The 13,436-nt window shown below is 48.2% G+C and overlaps 7 protein-coding genes across 7 annotated transcripts; 4 read left to right on the top strand and 3 right to left on the bottom strand.

Moving 5' to 3' along the window:
* Positions 1–262: 262 nt before the first annotated feature.
* On the top strand, positions 263–1,849 carry FPRO_07053 (uncharacterized protein; the record flags this gene model as incomplete). Its single annotated transcript, XM_031227966.1, has 1 exon — positions 263–1,849. One exon carries the CDS (start codon positions 263–265, stop codon positions 1,847–1,849), a length of 1,587 nt encoding a protein of 528 aa, XP_031078349.1.
* Positions 1,850–1,889: 40 nt separating this feature from the next.
* On the bottom strand, positions 1,890–3,520 carry FPRO_07054 (uncharacterized protein; the record flags this gene model as incomplete). The annotated part of the gene is made up of 2 exons (XM_031227965.1): positions 1,890–3,348; positions 3,399–3,520. The coding sequence occupies 2 exons, from the start codon at positions 3,518–3,520 to the stop codon at positions 1,890–1,892; spliced, it is 1,581 nt and encodes a 526-aa protein (XP_031078348.1).
* Positions 3,521–3,793: 273 nt separating this feature from the next.
* FPRO_07055 (uncharacterized protein) lies at positions 3,794–5,896 on the bottom strand (the record flags this gene model as incomplete). The annotated part of the gene is made up of 6 exons (XM_031227964.1): positions 3,794–4,781; positions 4,836–4,937; positions 4,988–5,242; positions 5,296–5,407; positions 5,458–5,720; positions 5,781–5,896. 6 exons carry the CDS (start codon positions 5,894–5,896, stop codon positions 3,794–3,796), a joined length of 1,836 nt encoding a protein of 611 aa, XP_031078347.1.
* Positions 5,897–6,446: 550 nt separating this feature from the next.
* FPRO_07056 (uncharacterized protein) lies at positions 6,447–7,011 on the top strand (the record flags this gene model as incomplete). Its single annotated transcript, XM_031227963.1, has 2 exons — positions 6,447–6,850; positions 6,900–7,011. 2 exons carry the CDS (start codon positions 6,447–6,449, stop codon positions 7,009–7,011), a joined length of 516 nt encoding a protein of 171 aa, XP_031078346.1.
* Positions 7,012–7,260: 249 nt separating this feature from the next.
* Positions 7,261–8,536, top strand: FPRO_07057 (uncharacterized protein; the record flags this gene model as incomplete). Its single annotated transcript, XM_031227961.1, has 3 exons — positions 7,261–7,607; positions 7,714–8,035; positions 8,132–8,536. The coding sequence occupies 3 exons, from the start codon at positions 7,261–7,263 to the stop codon at positions 8,534–8,536; spliced, it is 1,074 nt and encodes a 357-aa protein (XP_031078345.1).
* Positions 8,537–8,995: 459 nt separating this feature from the next.
* On the bottom strand, positions 8,996–9,994 carry FPRO_07058 (uncharacterized protein; the record flags this gene model as incomplete). The annotated part of the gene is made up of 1 exon (XM_031227960.1): positions 8,996–9,994. The coding sequence occupies one exon, from the start codon at positions 9,992–9,994 to the stop codon at positions 8,996–8,998; it is 999 nt and encodes a 332-aa protein (XP_031078344.1).
* Positions 9,995–11,027: 1,033 nt separating this feature from the next.
* FPRO_07059 (uncharacterized protein) lies at positions 11,028–12,794 on the top strand (the record flags this gene model as incomplete). Its single annotated transcript, XM_031227959.1, has 1 exon — positions 11,028–12,794. One exon carries the CDS (start codon positions 11,028–11,030, stop codon positions 12,792–12,794), a length of 1,767 nt encoding a protein of 588 aa, XP_031078343.1.
* Between the last annotated feature and the right edge of the window lie 642 nt (positions 12,795–13,436).

Below are 13,436 nucleotides of genomic sequence, written 5' to 3'. Positions count from 1 at the left end.
ACGGGACCAAATTGTCTTACCTAAAAGTAGATAATAATCCTTTTGTCTGGGGCTGCTGCCTGACGGATCCTGTTGGTGGACCCTGCAGTGACGCCGAAATTTAATGACACAACACGCCACCAACAGCTTAGTGACCAATGGGTTGCAATTGCTCGCAAGGCACCCGTCTACAAAAGTTGACATGTGCAAGGTGTTACTTGAAATAATAGGAAAAGAACGTTCCCCTTCTTCGCAGCTAGTCCATCCGCACGCCCAGATCAAAATGGCCAATCCCAGCATCTTCACTCGACTACCCACTGAAATCGTTGTGCAAATCGTGGCGGACCTAGTTAACGACCCATATTTGCAACTTGAGAGGTTTGAGTCCAGACCACTTTACTCCACGAATTCAGTTAAGCTAACACTACTCGTAAGAGGCGTGCGGCGCCAGCTCAAGGACTTAAGACTGACACAACGGCGATTTGCTACTTTGGACTGCATTAATGCTTTACTGTTTGATGCTATCCAGCTAGAGGCATCACGTGCAGGCCTGCTCAACCTTCAAAAATGCGACATTTCACGTATTGCAAGCTTCGTATCCGTTGTTGCTTTCATGAATCCTCCAAGTTGGAAACTTCCTCTTGAAACTTTTGAGCAGATCTTGATGGAGACCGTGCCCAAAGGCGAAGCTCGGGTAACAGAGTCGCAGCTGGCTGGTGCATATGCCTCATATATACGCCATGCAACGGACGCCCAGTTCTTGCTCGAAGACCCAAAAGGCGAACTTCGAAGTTTATGGACGAAAGTTCTCAAGCTTCTCGGCGGGAATTTACGAGAGATTCGACTGCTCAGTCTCCGGTGCGGTGAACTGTGCCAGGTCGACTATACCACCTACCTTCGTACGGCAGATGAAGGAACTTTCTACCAGCTCGGTCCTCACCATCATGTTGACCGGAGTGTCGAGTATGGCTGTCGATATGCCGCTGCCATTGCTGGCGACCAGCTATTTTTGACAGTCATTTCCTGTCTATCATCTTCTGGCATTGCCGTACCACGGATCTCAACCAAGCATGCAATGACAGGAGCCGTTGACTGCATCAAAGTGCCCGGATGGGATCTTCTGAACTTCACGGCGCTCGAAAAGCTTGAGTTTGGTCCAGATATTCTGCACGATGAACATGAATGGGCTAGCAAGACTGTCCTGCAGACTCTGCCATGCCCAAAAGTGGAAGAAATTGAGTCAAGTGCCTCCAAGATCGTCCATGAGTTTATCGCCAGGTCCCGATTAACATTAAAGAGCCTTGTTCTCAACGGAACTGGCGTCCTGGACTGGCCTACTCAGCCACCAATTGCCTCCTTACCAGCCCTTGAGAGTCTTGACCATTGTTTCGATGCTGTCAACTCCATTATGATGAGTTCATGGCTCAATAACATGCCAAACCTTCGATACCTGAAATTCGGCGACATACGACTAGCAAGAGGATTCTTATTCGTTGAATGGCGCCATATCTTTGATGCTGATCACGACCACTCCAATGCTAAAGGTCCAGGCCCAAAAGGTCTTTCTGTAGAGTTTGAATCTATCAAGTCAGCTCATTGGACCAGGATGACATATAGAGGAGTGATTTGCCAGGATAGCAGTATCGCTACAGAAATGCATACTCATTGCGCAGATCCCGAGGGCCTTATGTATGAAAACCACTCTTTAGAGAAGCATTTCTATGGCGAAATACGATTCAAGGATAATCACGGGTTACGATACTTAATGGACGATTGGGACGTTGGCATGGTAGAGACTGATTCAGAAGAGGATGTAGAAGGAAGTCATAGTGAGGATTGGGATGATGATAGTGAGAGTCAGAATTCTTGAAGATGTGGACCAATTTTCTTCTAGACAAATAGGATGCAATTTATTCTTCTTCTCTGTCGCTGTTTTCCTCCTCCACGCTCTGATAATCCCCATCCATGTCATCATCCTCGTCCTCCTCGTCACTGTCTTCATCCCCATCACCACGATCGCCTAATTCTTCTCTCAAAGCAACATTGCGACTATATTCTATCTCGCCATATAAATGGGCTTCTAGTGGATAGAGAGAATATTCAGCGTCAGGTACCTCTCTCGGCGATGCGATACTGCTATCTTTGCATACGACGCCTTCGTAATCGGTATCGCCGGGAAATAGAAAGCGAAGGCCCTTCGGATCAGGACCTGATACATTTGGATGGTCGCGAATCGCATCAAGCACATGGCGCCAGTTCGCGGAGCGTTTTCCATCAAGTCCTCCCCAGATCATGAAGGAGCGTAGGTTCTTCATTCTGAGGAGCCAGTCATGGAGAAGACGAGGGCGACTCTCCATTGCCTGATCGAATTCTCGAAGTGCTGGCAATTCGTATGTCGCAGCGCGAGTTGGCCAGAGTATTTCAAGACCGCCGTCAATCGAGTCCCTGAGACTGAGCGTTTCCACCGTTGAATGACACTTGTCAATCAAGTCATGCGCTATGTTCCCATGCTTCTTCTGGATGTAGCTCTGTTTATTATGCAGAAAAGCAGCCATAGACGTCCGTTCGCTCAAGCGATACGGTACATACGGATATAGAAGGTCAAGCTTGAGATGCTTTAATTTGCTCAAATCGAGTTCTCGCCATGCTGGGATCTCAGTGCACTCCGCATGTCCCAAAATGAATAGTTCGGTGGAGAGGCTTGAAATCGCAACGCCTGAAGCTGATAGACATGTTATGACTGTGTTGAAGAGTCTCTCGCCTACTATGGCACAGGCATATCCCTTGGCGTACTCGGCATTCTCTTTGTCGTCTTCATCGCGTGATCGCCGCGTCATGCCCTCATGTGGCTCGATCTCTGTATCGGGAACTCGAAAGCAGAAAGTCTTCCAATCCCTCGTCGGATCGGGATCTTGCAAGTAGAGGTTCTTGTAGTCTGTATTGTTGGCGATTGTGACTTTTTCAAGACGACTCCCAACCATCTTGAGGACATTGGTCCAGGTCTCTATCAAATCGCCATCTGGGTCCTCCAGCAATCTCTGTGTTTCTAACGCGTCGTTTATGTACACGTCATGAGCAGCGATTATAGGCCGTAGACTCGTGTGAGACCATATTCCAACATTTCGGGGGCGGCCTGGGATGTCAAAAAGGATCAATCGCTCCCATGTTTCTGACACTAGCTTCCAGCTTGCATATGCCATAAAGGTGATTGATCGCGTATAACCGACCACGCGTGAAAAGTCGCCGCGTCGAAGACTGGTGCGTGTTGGTTCGAGCCGTATGTTAGTGAACAGTAACTTGTTCAAATAGCTACAGTCGGCAAACTTTCGGTGCGTCAATCTCAAGACTTTGAGTCGCTCAGAATTTTCGCTAGCAGAGTATCAGAGTATGGATGCTTGGAGCTATTCAATAAGACATACCCGCGGAGTTGAGCTTCAAAATTGTCGCCGATGGCTAATACCTCTGACACAATTGCGACGATGATTTCTGGGGGAATGCGGAGAAATGCCACAGACTCGATGGGGCCAGTCAAGCTATCCATTTAGTCATGTCACGCAAGTGATATGAGTAAAATAGCAGTAGGTTGGGAGTTGACTTGGTAGAATAGTGTGAAAGCAAGTTTGTGTTAAGGTTGAGTCGTAGGTAAATAGTCAGTTAAATTGCGTGTTTATTATTGTTTATTAACGCAGTAAGCATCACGTGAAATTTGTTGGCCAATCACTTGAAAGTTGTCATTGCGCAAGGCGCAGATCAGTCCCAACGCGTTCTTCAGAGCCTTGTTTTCTTTAATTGAAGGTGGCGGTCAAATTGACGCTCATGCCCAAGAGAAGTGTTCAGAATGCAAGTACACTCCCGCAGAATCTGCACCCCCAAGAATATCCAAGTTTAGAGATGCCACAGCGTTTCGTACATCATTCTGCATAGTATCCGGGCCGCAGACATATACACCAAGTGAGGTGGTAGATGTCATCCCACTTGCCAGCTTTTTCAGAATTCCTGGCAAGTCAGGTCGACCATGTAATTCGTCAAATGATACCTGACTTTCTGTTGCTCTTTCACTGCCTGGCTCTTTGTTGCCAGGGACGAAGCTACTGTTTGATGGGAGGCTTGATTCCGTTAGGCCTCCACTGGTGCAATGGATCTGCACTTGCAAGCCTGAGATCATTTTGTCTGAGTACTTGAGCAACCTGTCGCTTACAACTTGTCGATACCAGCTGCAACTCTCCACGTCTCGGCTTGCTAGTATCACGCGAAGTGATGAGAACGGACATCTCTCTCTTTGACCTTCTTTGCAGTTTTCATCGGCCTGGCCTGTTTGGGCTGCGACATACTGCTCGATGAAAGGCAAGGTCCAGCCAGCTCCTGACCCTCCCGCGATTACAACAAGATGATTGCTGTTCACGAAGCGCTGTGTATTGATGCCCCCGTATGGTCCATCAACCAGCACTGAGATCTGAGCTCCTGGGTTCTGTAAGGCGTGCTCATAGAGCTTTGCAGTAAAGCCTCGGTGCTTCTTAAGATAAAAGACAAGGAATGACTGGTCATCTGGGGATGATGATTGCAGTGAGCAAATGGTAAATGGGTGCGCTGACAATGCTTGTGTAAGCCCAAAACCAGTAAAGCGGAGGAAGCAGTGCTGTCCTATTTCCCACGTGAAGTTGGCGGGGATAGTGACACGAACAAAACCGTTATCCTCAACTTTGATATGGGCCTTTGTTCGGACACCATACTCGAAACAAGTTCGTAGCCAAGGGTAGACATAGCAGGGAACATATACAGCAGCTGTTCCTATGAAGTAGTGCCTATAATTGAGAGTCAGTGCCAGTGACAGACAAGAATGGATATGAAAGGCTTACCAAGATGTTAGGGTATAGTCGCAGTGCCAAAAGAAAGTAATCATGAATATGACAACAGCAAAGAAGTGCGTCGCCTTGAAGAACTCATACCCCAATAGCTTTCTAGGTCCCTTGTCAGCCAGTAGTAAGATAGGATGGCGTGATTCACTTACCGGATGGCGCTGTGCGACGCAAAGGTCAGCCAGGCTTGGAAGATCAGGGCTACGATCCCAGTCCAGTAGAACAGGAGGCTCATTTTGAAATGCATTTGCATGTCATGGAATCTGATATGATACACGATAAATGTGAATGTGTGCATAAGAGCAAGTATGAAAAAGGCATAGGCTATCCAGCGATGGAACACTTGGAGTCTCTCGTGTGAGACACCAGTCAGCATGGTAATCCAGTTTGTCTTGGTTGCCGTAGCGCTATTACACATTAGTAAGAATATAGAGGCCAGAGTTGGTAATGCAGGACTGACAATACAAATGGCATGCATCCTAATGCCAACCATCCGGATCTTGTTCCCAACGGTGGTGAGCCGCCAAAGTCTAGCGAAGGCCAGTAGTACGGCTGAGGGATCAAGTCCATGCCTATCTCACGTTAATGATCGCACATTTTCGACGATGCCCCGTTCACTTACAAAAGAAGAAGACGGCTCCAATAAGTCCCAATACCATAACTCCAATGGGAGCTGAGTTGAAACCAAGTGATGCAACATGGAATCCACGATACGAAAGATATCTGATGCTAGCGACAAGCATGCGCCAAGGTTTTGGCCCACGGAATTTGGGAAACGCAAGACCAATAATATAGTAGGATACTAAGTGACCAATCGTAAAGAGTCCAATGCCACTCATGAAGAAGGCTACTGTAGGAAGAGCGTAGACATGATCCGCGATGTACCTTTTAACGTTAGATAGAACTCTCCATTGATTTATTCTGTTCGTTTGCTTTCTTTCTTACCAAAAATGCCATCTGTGCATGTACCATGCGCACTGCGCTTCGGTGAAGCCATCACAGGTAAATGCACGACTCCCAGTCAACTGAACTGGGGGCGTAAGCCAAGCTGCAGAATCCATGTGCAGTCGATCTACCGCAGCGTGCTATCGATAAATCTTTGAAAGAGAAAATCCCAAAAGAAGATACCTGTAAAGGGATATTGTGAAAAGATGGCTATGCGTAGAAACCCGAGCAGAGAGAGGTGGTATGGTGGTCTGCCGTCCACGAGCCAAGATTTATCGATTCAAATGCGACGAAGGATATATGGCGGAAATTATGAAGGGATTTCAAGGAACAGGCGTAATCTAGTTCTCGGCTTGTTGATATAGAGCGACGTAGATATGTAAAACCCTTGACAGAGCAACCGTTTTAGTATAAACAGGGGTCTTGTGCCGAGTTCCGTAAGCATTAATTTTAATTGGACAATCTCTCAATGAAACATCAATTATTCCCACGCCATCATCGCATAAATCGGCACTTGAGTAAGTTTGAGCAGGCTTGAGCAAGTTTATCTGCGGTGATAAGATTATTCCCGGCACTTCTATATCCGCTACCGCGGTGATATAAGCTTAGATAAAGTAATGAAGTTTTGCACCTCTGATCACAACCAACTTACGATCTCTCTACAAAATGGATATGAGCTCAATGACAATGGAAATGGCCACTTCGACGGGCAGTTCCATGCCCATGTCAACTTCCAGCTCCAGCTCTATGGCTATGGACATGGAGCAAATGAACATGGTATTTTTCACTTCCACAACGACGCTACTTTGGACAAAGTCCTTCGCCCCCGAAACGACTGGACAATATTCCGGTGTTTGCATTTTCCTCATCGCATTTGCCAGTATTTTGCGCATGCTGCTTGCGTTACGCGTCAACTTTTACAGCATCAGGGATGGTCTCAGACGCAGGCGAACGAAAGGTCTACTAGTGGCGTCCCGGACTAGTGACATTGAGAATCGGCCGTGGAGAGCGAACGAGGCTATGATGCTGGGAGCGATAGATGTTTTAATTGCGGGTGTGAGCTATCTACTGTAAGTTCTTTTGATTACTACGTCAAAACTCTGACTGATGCTTTTCTAGCATGCTCGCAGTGATGACTATGAATGTTGGCTATTTCCTCTCAATATTGGCCGGGGTGTTTGTCGGAAGCGTTTGCTGCAGTCGCTTTTCAGTAAACTTGAGTCTACATTAGATCAGACCTTGATAAAGTACGAACTAGAAAAGTAAAAGAAATTTACTCAATTACATGTTCCTAAAGTGGCAAAGAGCGGGAAAGATGGTCTTAAAACAGACTTTTCTCTTTGTGCAACTGCATTGCATTTCTTTGTGGTAGACTTGACCACTTCAGCCCTCCCTCTGCTGTCCTTTCACAGGCGTCTCACGCACCAGTCTCCCTCCCTCCTCTCATCTCATCTCCAACATCTCTCTCTTCCCTCTCAAAATGAGCAACACCACTGTTGATCTCGTTGGAAGCACCTCCTGGAACGGAGCTGATGCCTACGATCCAGGTGAAGAGTTACACGATCGAGCCCTAGCAGTTCTCGACAAGCTCAATTGTAATCACCTCTTATCCGTTTCTGAGGCCCTCAAAAATGGAGTCCCTTGCACTTTCAGCCAAAACTTCTCCATCGGCCACTTCAACATGGTTCGCCGCATTGGCTTCACCGACGGCACTAGCTGGATTGCCAGGGTGAGACTGCCAGAGCTCCGCACAGTTTTCGGCGGCCGTGAAGCCCTCAATATAGCCAGAACTCTCAGGGTCGAGGTTACCGGCATGAAGTTCTTCAAGTAGGTACATTCGTGGTCCCCATTTATCGGGGAGTTATACTTAGAGAGACTGGCAACAATAAAAGACCAGAACCTCGATTCCAGTCTCAGCCGTTTATTCCTACAGCGCCGATACAAGCAACCAAGTTGGCTCTCTATACATCCTCATGGATTACATTCACGGAACTGTTGCTACAGAATTGAGAGATACAAACGAATGTGAGGGTGGACTCTTCGGCACGCCAGACCAAGATCGGCATTTCAGGATGCAAATGGCTGATATCCAAGCAACGGTATCTTCCTTCAAACTCCATGAGATCGGGAGCCTCTATTATGATGAAAAGACTTCCGACTTCTTCATCGGCCCAGAGACAGAGACAGAGACCGGCAAGGGACCTTGGAATTCTGCTCTGGAGTATTACGATGATCTCTCAAACCACGCTCTTCAAGTCTGCTTACACCAAGCATCCCCCGACGTCCAGACAGCTTCTTCCTTCGCAAACCCGATCCTGTTCAGACACATTGTGTCCCTGTAACTTCAACAGAAACCCGACAAAGAGTCTTTCAGCCTTGTGAATCGCGACTTCGGAGCCCACAACCTCCTGGTGGATGATAAATTCCAGATCGTCGGGGTCATCGACTTTGACGGCGTCATGGCGGCCCTTATAAAAGTTGTCGCCCAGTACCCAGTCTTAACGAGACTGAACCGAGAGCCACCTGGGTGTGTTGAGACGAGACCCGCAGCAATTGAGCGCATCGAGAGGACGAAGCCGAAGCTCAAGGAATACAAGGAGATGCTGGCGGCTGCGGAAAGCAAGCACGGAAATATCGACGAGGGAGCCACCCTGATCGCGGATATGTTGCTTTCAGATGATGCGAGTGTGCTTCAGGGCCTGGTGAGATATCAGGGCCGCCAGGTTTCTGTGAACAATCAGTGGATGGAAGCTTAGCTGAGGCTCATCCGAGCACATTTTCAGACAGAGGCCTCTGCAGCTGAATGAGACGCACTGTTGCTGTACTTGTGCTGCCCGAGCGCACTTGGCTGGGTTTTGGTCGAGTTGGGGCTTGTGTTTGGCGAGTAGCATACTACTGTTGAGTTGATGCAAAGTAGAAACGGTCACTTGGACTCCTCGTGTTCATGGCAGCAAGTACTGACACTGCAAGTGGAACATCGTGTACCAAGCCAGAATCTTGAGAGGGCGCTGTGTCGCCTATCACAGCGATCATGGAGCCAGTCCTTAGTCAATCTAGCAAACATGAAAATAAGCTGCAAGTTTTCATGTAGATCCCGCTGTTATAAAGTGATAAGCCTGATTGAGTGCTCAATGCTCTATGATTATGTATAACTGGTTCTTAATTCTATATGAGCGCGAGAACCTTCAGCCTCAAGTAGACATGCTGCTTCAGCGTCAAGGCTTAGCTGAGCTGGCTATTGTATTATTACCGCCCCACAGCTCCCGTGCATTGTCCCTAAACAGTTGATCTTGTAGCTCCACGTTCCCCTTTGTCAGGTCAAGTAGATGAGAAGTCCATGGCTTGATATCAAGTCCCTCGAATCGAGTGTGCGGCCAATCGGACGCATAAACAACTCGAGACGGCGCTGCTTTGAGGAGCTCAAGGATGACAGGATCAAGGTCAGTGTACAAGGGTCCTGAGGATTTTGACAGTCGATAGACAGCGGAGACTTTCACCCAAGTATTGCTTCCCTCCAAGAGTCGCAACATTGAGTCGAATCCTGACAAATTGTGCGGGTTGAGAGCGGTCCCAGAGCTGTTCGACTTTGGAATATCCGGGTGGCCTAAATGGTCTATAACGACCTTGACTCCCAGATCTGGAATTACGGGCTCAATGCCGGGTATGTCCTTCATGGCGATATAGATCTGCAAGACCCAAGAGAAAGGTCGAATAGCATCTGCATACCGCTGCATCATATCTCGGAGCTCTTTAGCTGGCGGTGCATCACCCGTCGACTGGAAGTTCAACCGCACACCGCGAACGCCAAGATCATCCCATTCTCGAAGCTGTGCAGTCGATGTGTTGGCCACGTCAAACACGATAACACCGAGGGCTCTGTCCGGTCCGAATGCCTTGAGAGTATCGATGAGCAGGGTATTGTCATTTCCGTAAACGGACGGCTGGATCAGAACCATGTGTGAACAGCCGAGCCGAGTTTCTTCGATAGTGGCATCCCATGCTGTGTATGTACCGAACTCGTATGAGCCTGGAACAGGCGGGAAACGAACTGGGTCCAGTACGTGGAGGTGAGAGTCCCATGAGCCGTTTGGCATGCGGCTGTCGGGCTTGAGGTCGCATCCATCTGGAGGAGAAGTGGCCCGAGCGACAATTTGCGAGATGAACAAGAAATGGGCAAGAAGTAAATAGCTCGGAACGTTTTTCAGACCGTACATGATGAACGTGACTGAACGGCTATGAAGTGAGGAGGCGGTGACATCGGGATTGTAGGAATCGCATTGTGCGAGTTATTAAATAGGCATCAGTTAGCGTAGCAATGGCCCATGTCAATCCATAGCTCCAAGCGGCCACCCAATGCCGTCAAATAGAGTTGATCTTGGCGGCAGTTGTATCTCGCTGGAAACAGTGGGGATCTCCACGGTAGTTGATGGCGGGGTCTAAATCTGTCTCCCGACTACTACATAGTACGATGCTAGTTCGTCAAAGAACGGCCTTTGCAATCATAGCCCTTCAGTATCTGATAGTTAAGAAGCATGGCGTAAAACTCTAGGAGAAACATTCCTTGAGCCTATAGTAAATCAGATCTGAGGTTGAGTAGTAATACCTACATGTTCCTGTGAAAAGGCCCTCGTCCCGATCTGATGATGTGCAATTTTGACAAGGTTAGAAGGCAGTGAAACAAGTGGAAAGAGTCTCGCTTATATCTTGGGCTGTTCAAGAAACATATAACACTATTTAATATACCAGTTTACTGATTCAATCATCCCAGTCGGGGCCATTAGCGCTTGCCATTTTCACCCGTGACGCTCCGATTGTGGGGTTACGAGCTCAAACGGGTGATTAGCCGGATAAGAGCTTCTTATCTACTGGCTGAGACTAACCGTAGCTTCTTGCTCCTTCACGCAGCGCTAGTTCCTTCGTCAGACCAGACTCTCACTCGGGTACTGCACGCGAGATGTCTGTGGAATCTTCCAAATTTATCATGGGGTTCCTTGATTTGACATTTATAACAGCAACGAGCTTACCTGACTAATCTCTACAGAGGGCTGAGCTCATGAAGATCTATTAATAATTCGCTGTGTACCAAAGATCTTTTCTTAGAGACTACCCCACAAGACTAGTCCAGAAACTGCACGGCACTCTCCGCTAGTTTTCAGCCCTAAACTGCTGACGTCTCATGTGCCGATATAAGAATCCTGCTCGGTAATCACTGACCCTCTTGACACTGCCGTACTCTCCTCCCTTCTCATGGCGACCAATCATTCTCCTCCCCTCGTTTCTGCAGGGCCCTTGCTCGTCCCCGTCCAACTGATCCCACGACGGAACGCCAGATCCAAGCAGCGCTTTTATCGCCTCAGCAAGCCCAAGGTCCGCAGTGGTTGCCTGACATGCAAGACTCGACGTGTCAAGTGTGACGAGGGCAAGCCAGCGTGTGCGCGGTGTGTTCGCGGAGATTTTGTATGCGATGGCTATGAGACACAGCCTACAAAGCATGAGGTTGTTCTCGTGCCACCACCAGCTCAGCTCGTGCCGGTAAAGTTCTTGCCGCTTGCTCCGTCTCCGCTGCCTGGCCTCGATGGACGTAGTGTACCGTACCTCGATGCCTTTCGGTATCACGTGGCGCCGGAGCTCTCGGGGAGCTTTTACATGGATTTCTGTGAGGGCACAATTCTTACTGGTGTGCACCAGGATGACTCGATTCGTCAGCTGGTGCTAGCACTTGGCGCCTTAACCCTTGCCATCGCCGATGAAGCGCGCGACACGAAGCAGTCTATCGCCCAATCGAAGCCTTCGCCGCTGAAGGTTTGGGGCCCAAACAGTGTCAAGAACCGAAATCATGCTGCTTCTCTGAAGCATTACCTCAAGGGCGTTCAGGGTCTCCGTGAGCGATTAAAGCTCGACCCAGCGCACGTCTCTGTACGGACTATGACGGTTATGACGATTCTGATGGCTTTGTTTGAGATATTACAGGGGAACCATCGGTCGGTGGACAGTATACTGAAAAGTGTTACTGCCCTGTTGAACGAACATCTTGCACAACAGAGGAGCACAGAAGGCAGTAAGGATGAGATCACGTCGGTCCAGCATACCTTCCTCTGCTTTTCTATGATGTGTCAATACTCCCGTCAAATCATATCGGCCATACCGATCTATATGCAGATAAACACAGTCTCTGCCACGGAACCGCCAGTATATGGGCTAGACTTGCCAAAGTCCCTTCTTGGCCGATGGAGGTTGTTCAACAGTGCTATGATGGCGTACATAGGGCAGGCCCATAATGTAGTGACACTGAAAGACACGGAAGTCATCAAGCAATTCCATCAACGCGGTCGAATTCTATACAAGCAAGCGCTGTCATGGGTTGAAGTGATCCGGGCCTATCTCAAGAGTGACCTTGACGAGGACCATCTTCACCGGCTGAAGCTACTGGAGATACACTGCGTTGTATCAGAAATCCACTTGGATTGTATCCTTGTACCGTGCGACTTGTCTTATGACCGGTACGAGGACACATTTAAAGCTCTGCTTGACGACTGCACGGCGTGGTTGAAGCAGCAAGTACGGAATGGCGTTCCTCGTCATATCACTCTTGGCGAGGGTATACTGATTCCACTGTCGGGTATCGCTCGTCTGTGTCGAGTCCACGATGTGCGTATGGAGGCACTCTATCTCATACAAAGTGTCACCTGGCAAGAGGGTGCTTGGGATCCTCAGTTTATAGCACTAGGAGAGCTTGGTACCGTGGTGATGGAGGAGCGGGGGAGAGAACAAAGTGGGTTTATACCACCGTCTTCTAGATGGCTTTGGGTAAGCAACATGGATGGAGAGAATGAAGGTGGTGATCCCCATGGCCTCTATGTTTCTAGGTTCCTGGATGAGAATGGACAGCCACTGCTACGAGTGATACCATATGATAACTCATGGTGGGATGAGGTATGTGATATTTCTGATTGCAAGAAGGACCATGCGACGAGGTCGAGGGAGGTATTTCAGCGTTTGGAAGGGGGTAGGTAGGTTATCAGTAGAAGATATGTATCATGAATCTTACGATAGGTCAGGGAGGTGACTGCATTGCGAGACCAAGGGCACATGGGCTGCGCAACATGGATAATATTACTAATAGAGCAAGGGCATGTTCAGTAATTATAGTCTGCTATTCTGTGATCTCGTGAATGGCCGACAGAAGAAATCCACGTTCGGAGAGTGAAGTAGCTGGAACATGATTAATAATAAAGAGGTAACGTTGAAGTAGTACAGGCCTTTTGCATTGTTCGAACTACGAATATTCCGCCTATCTGCACAGAGCTTTGCTTTCAGATGAGTATCCAAGAATATACCATGTTCTATCTCAATATTGATGCACAGAACCGCCATGTTCTTAGCGAACGCAGAACTATAAAGAACTAATGGCCCTACTAAATTCAACAAGATTCTTTATTTAAAGAGCGTTTCCTCGATGACTGTGTCTTGTTTCATCCAGCACTTTGCATCATTGCTACTAGCCAAAGACCTTTTCTGTCAGAATGCATCGAATTTGTTACTACGTTCGTGGACGCGAAATCCGGCGATTCCACAGAGACTATCCCGACTTGCTTCGCGTATTAAACGAAGAGGACTGGTACTGGATCAACAAGAAATGCCGCGCGAAAGGTCCTC

Source organism: Fusarium proliferatum, assembly GCF_900067095.1.
Source record: "Fusarium proliferatum ET1 genome assembly, contig: FPRO_scaffold003, whole genome shotgun sequence".
Lineage (NCBI taxonomy): Eukaryota > Fungi > Ascomycota > Sordariomycetes > Hypocreales > Nectriaceae > Fusarium > Fusarium proliferatum.
This window is presented reverse-complemented; position numbering and strand designations above follow the sequence as displayed.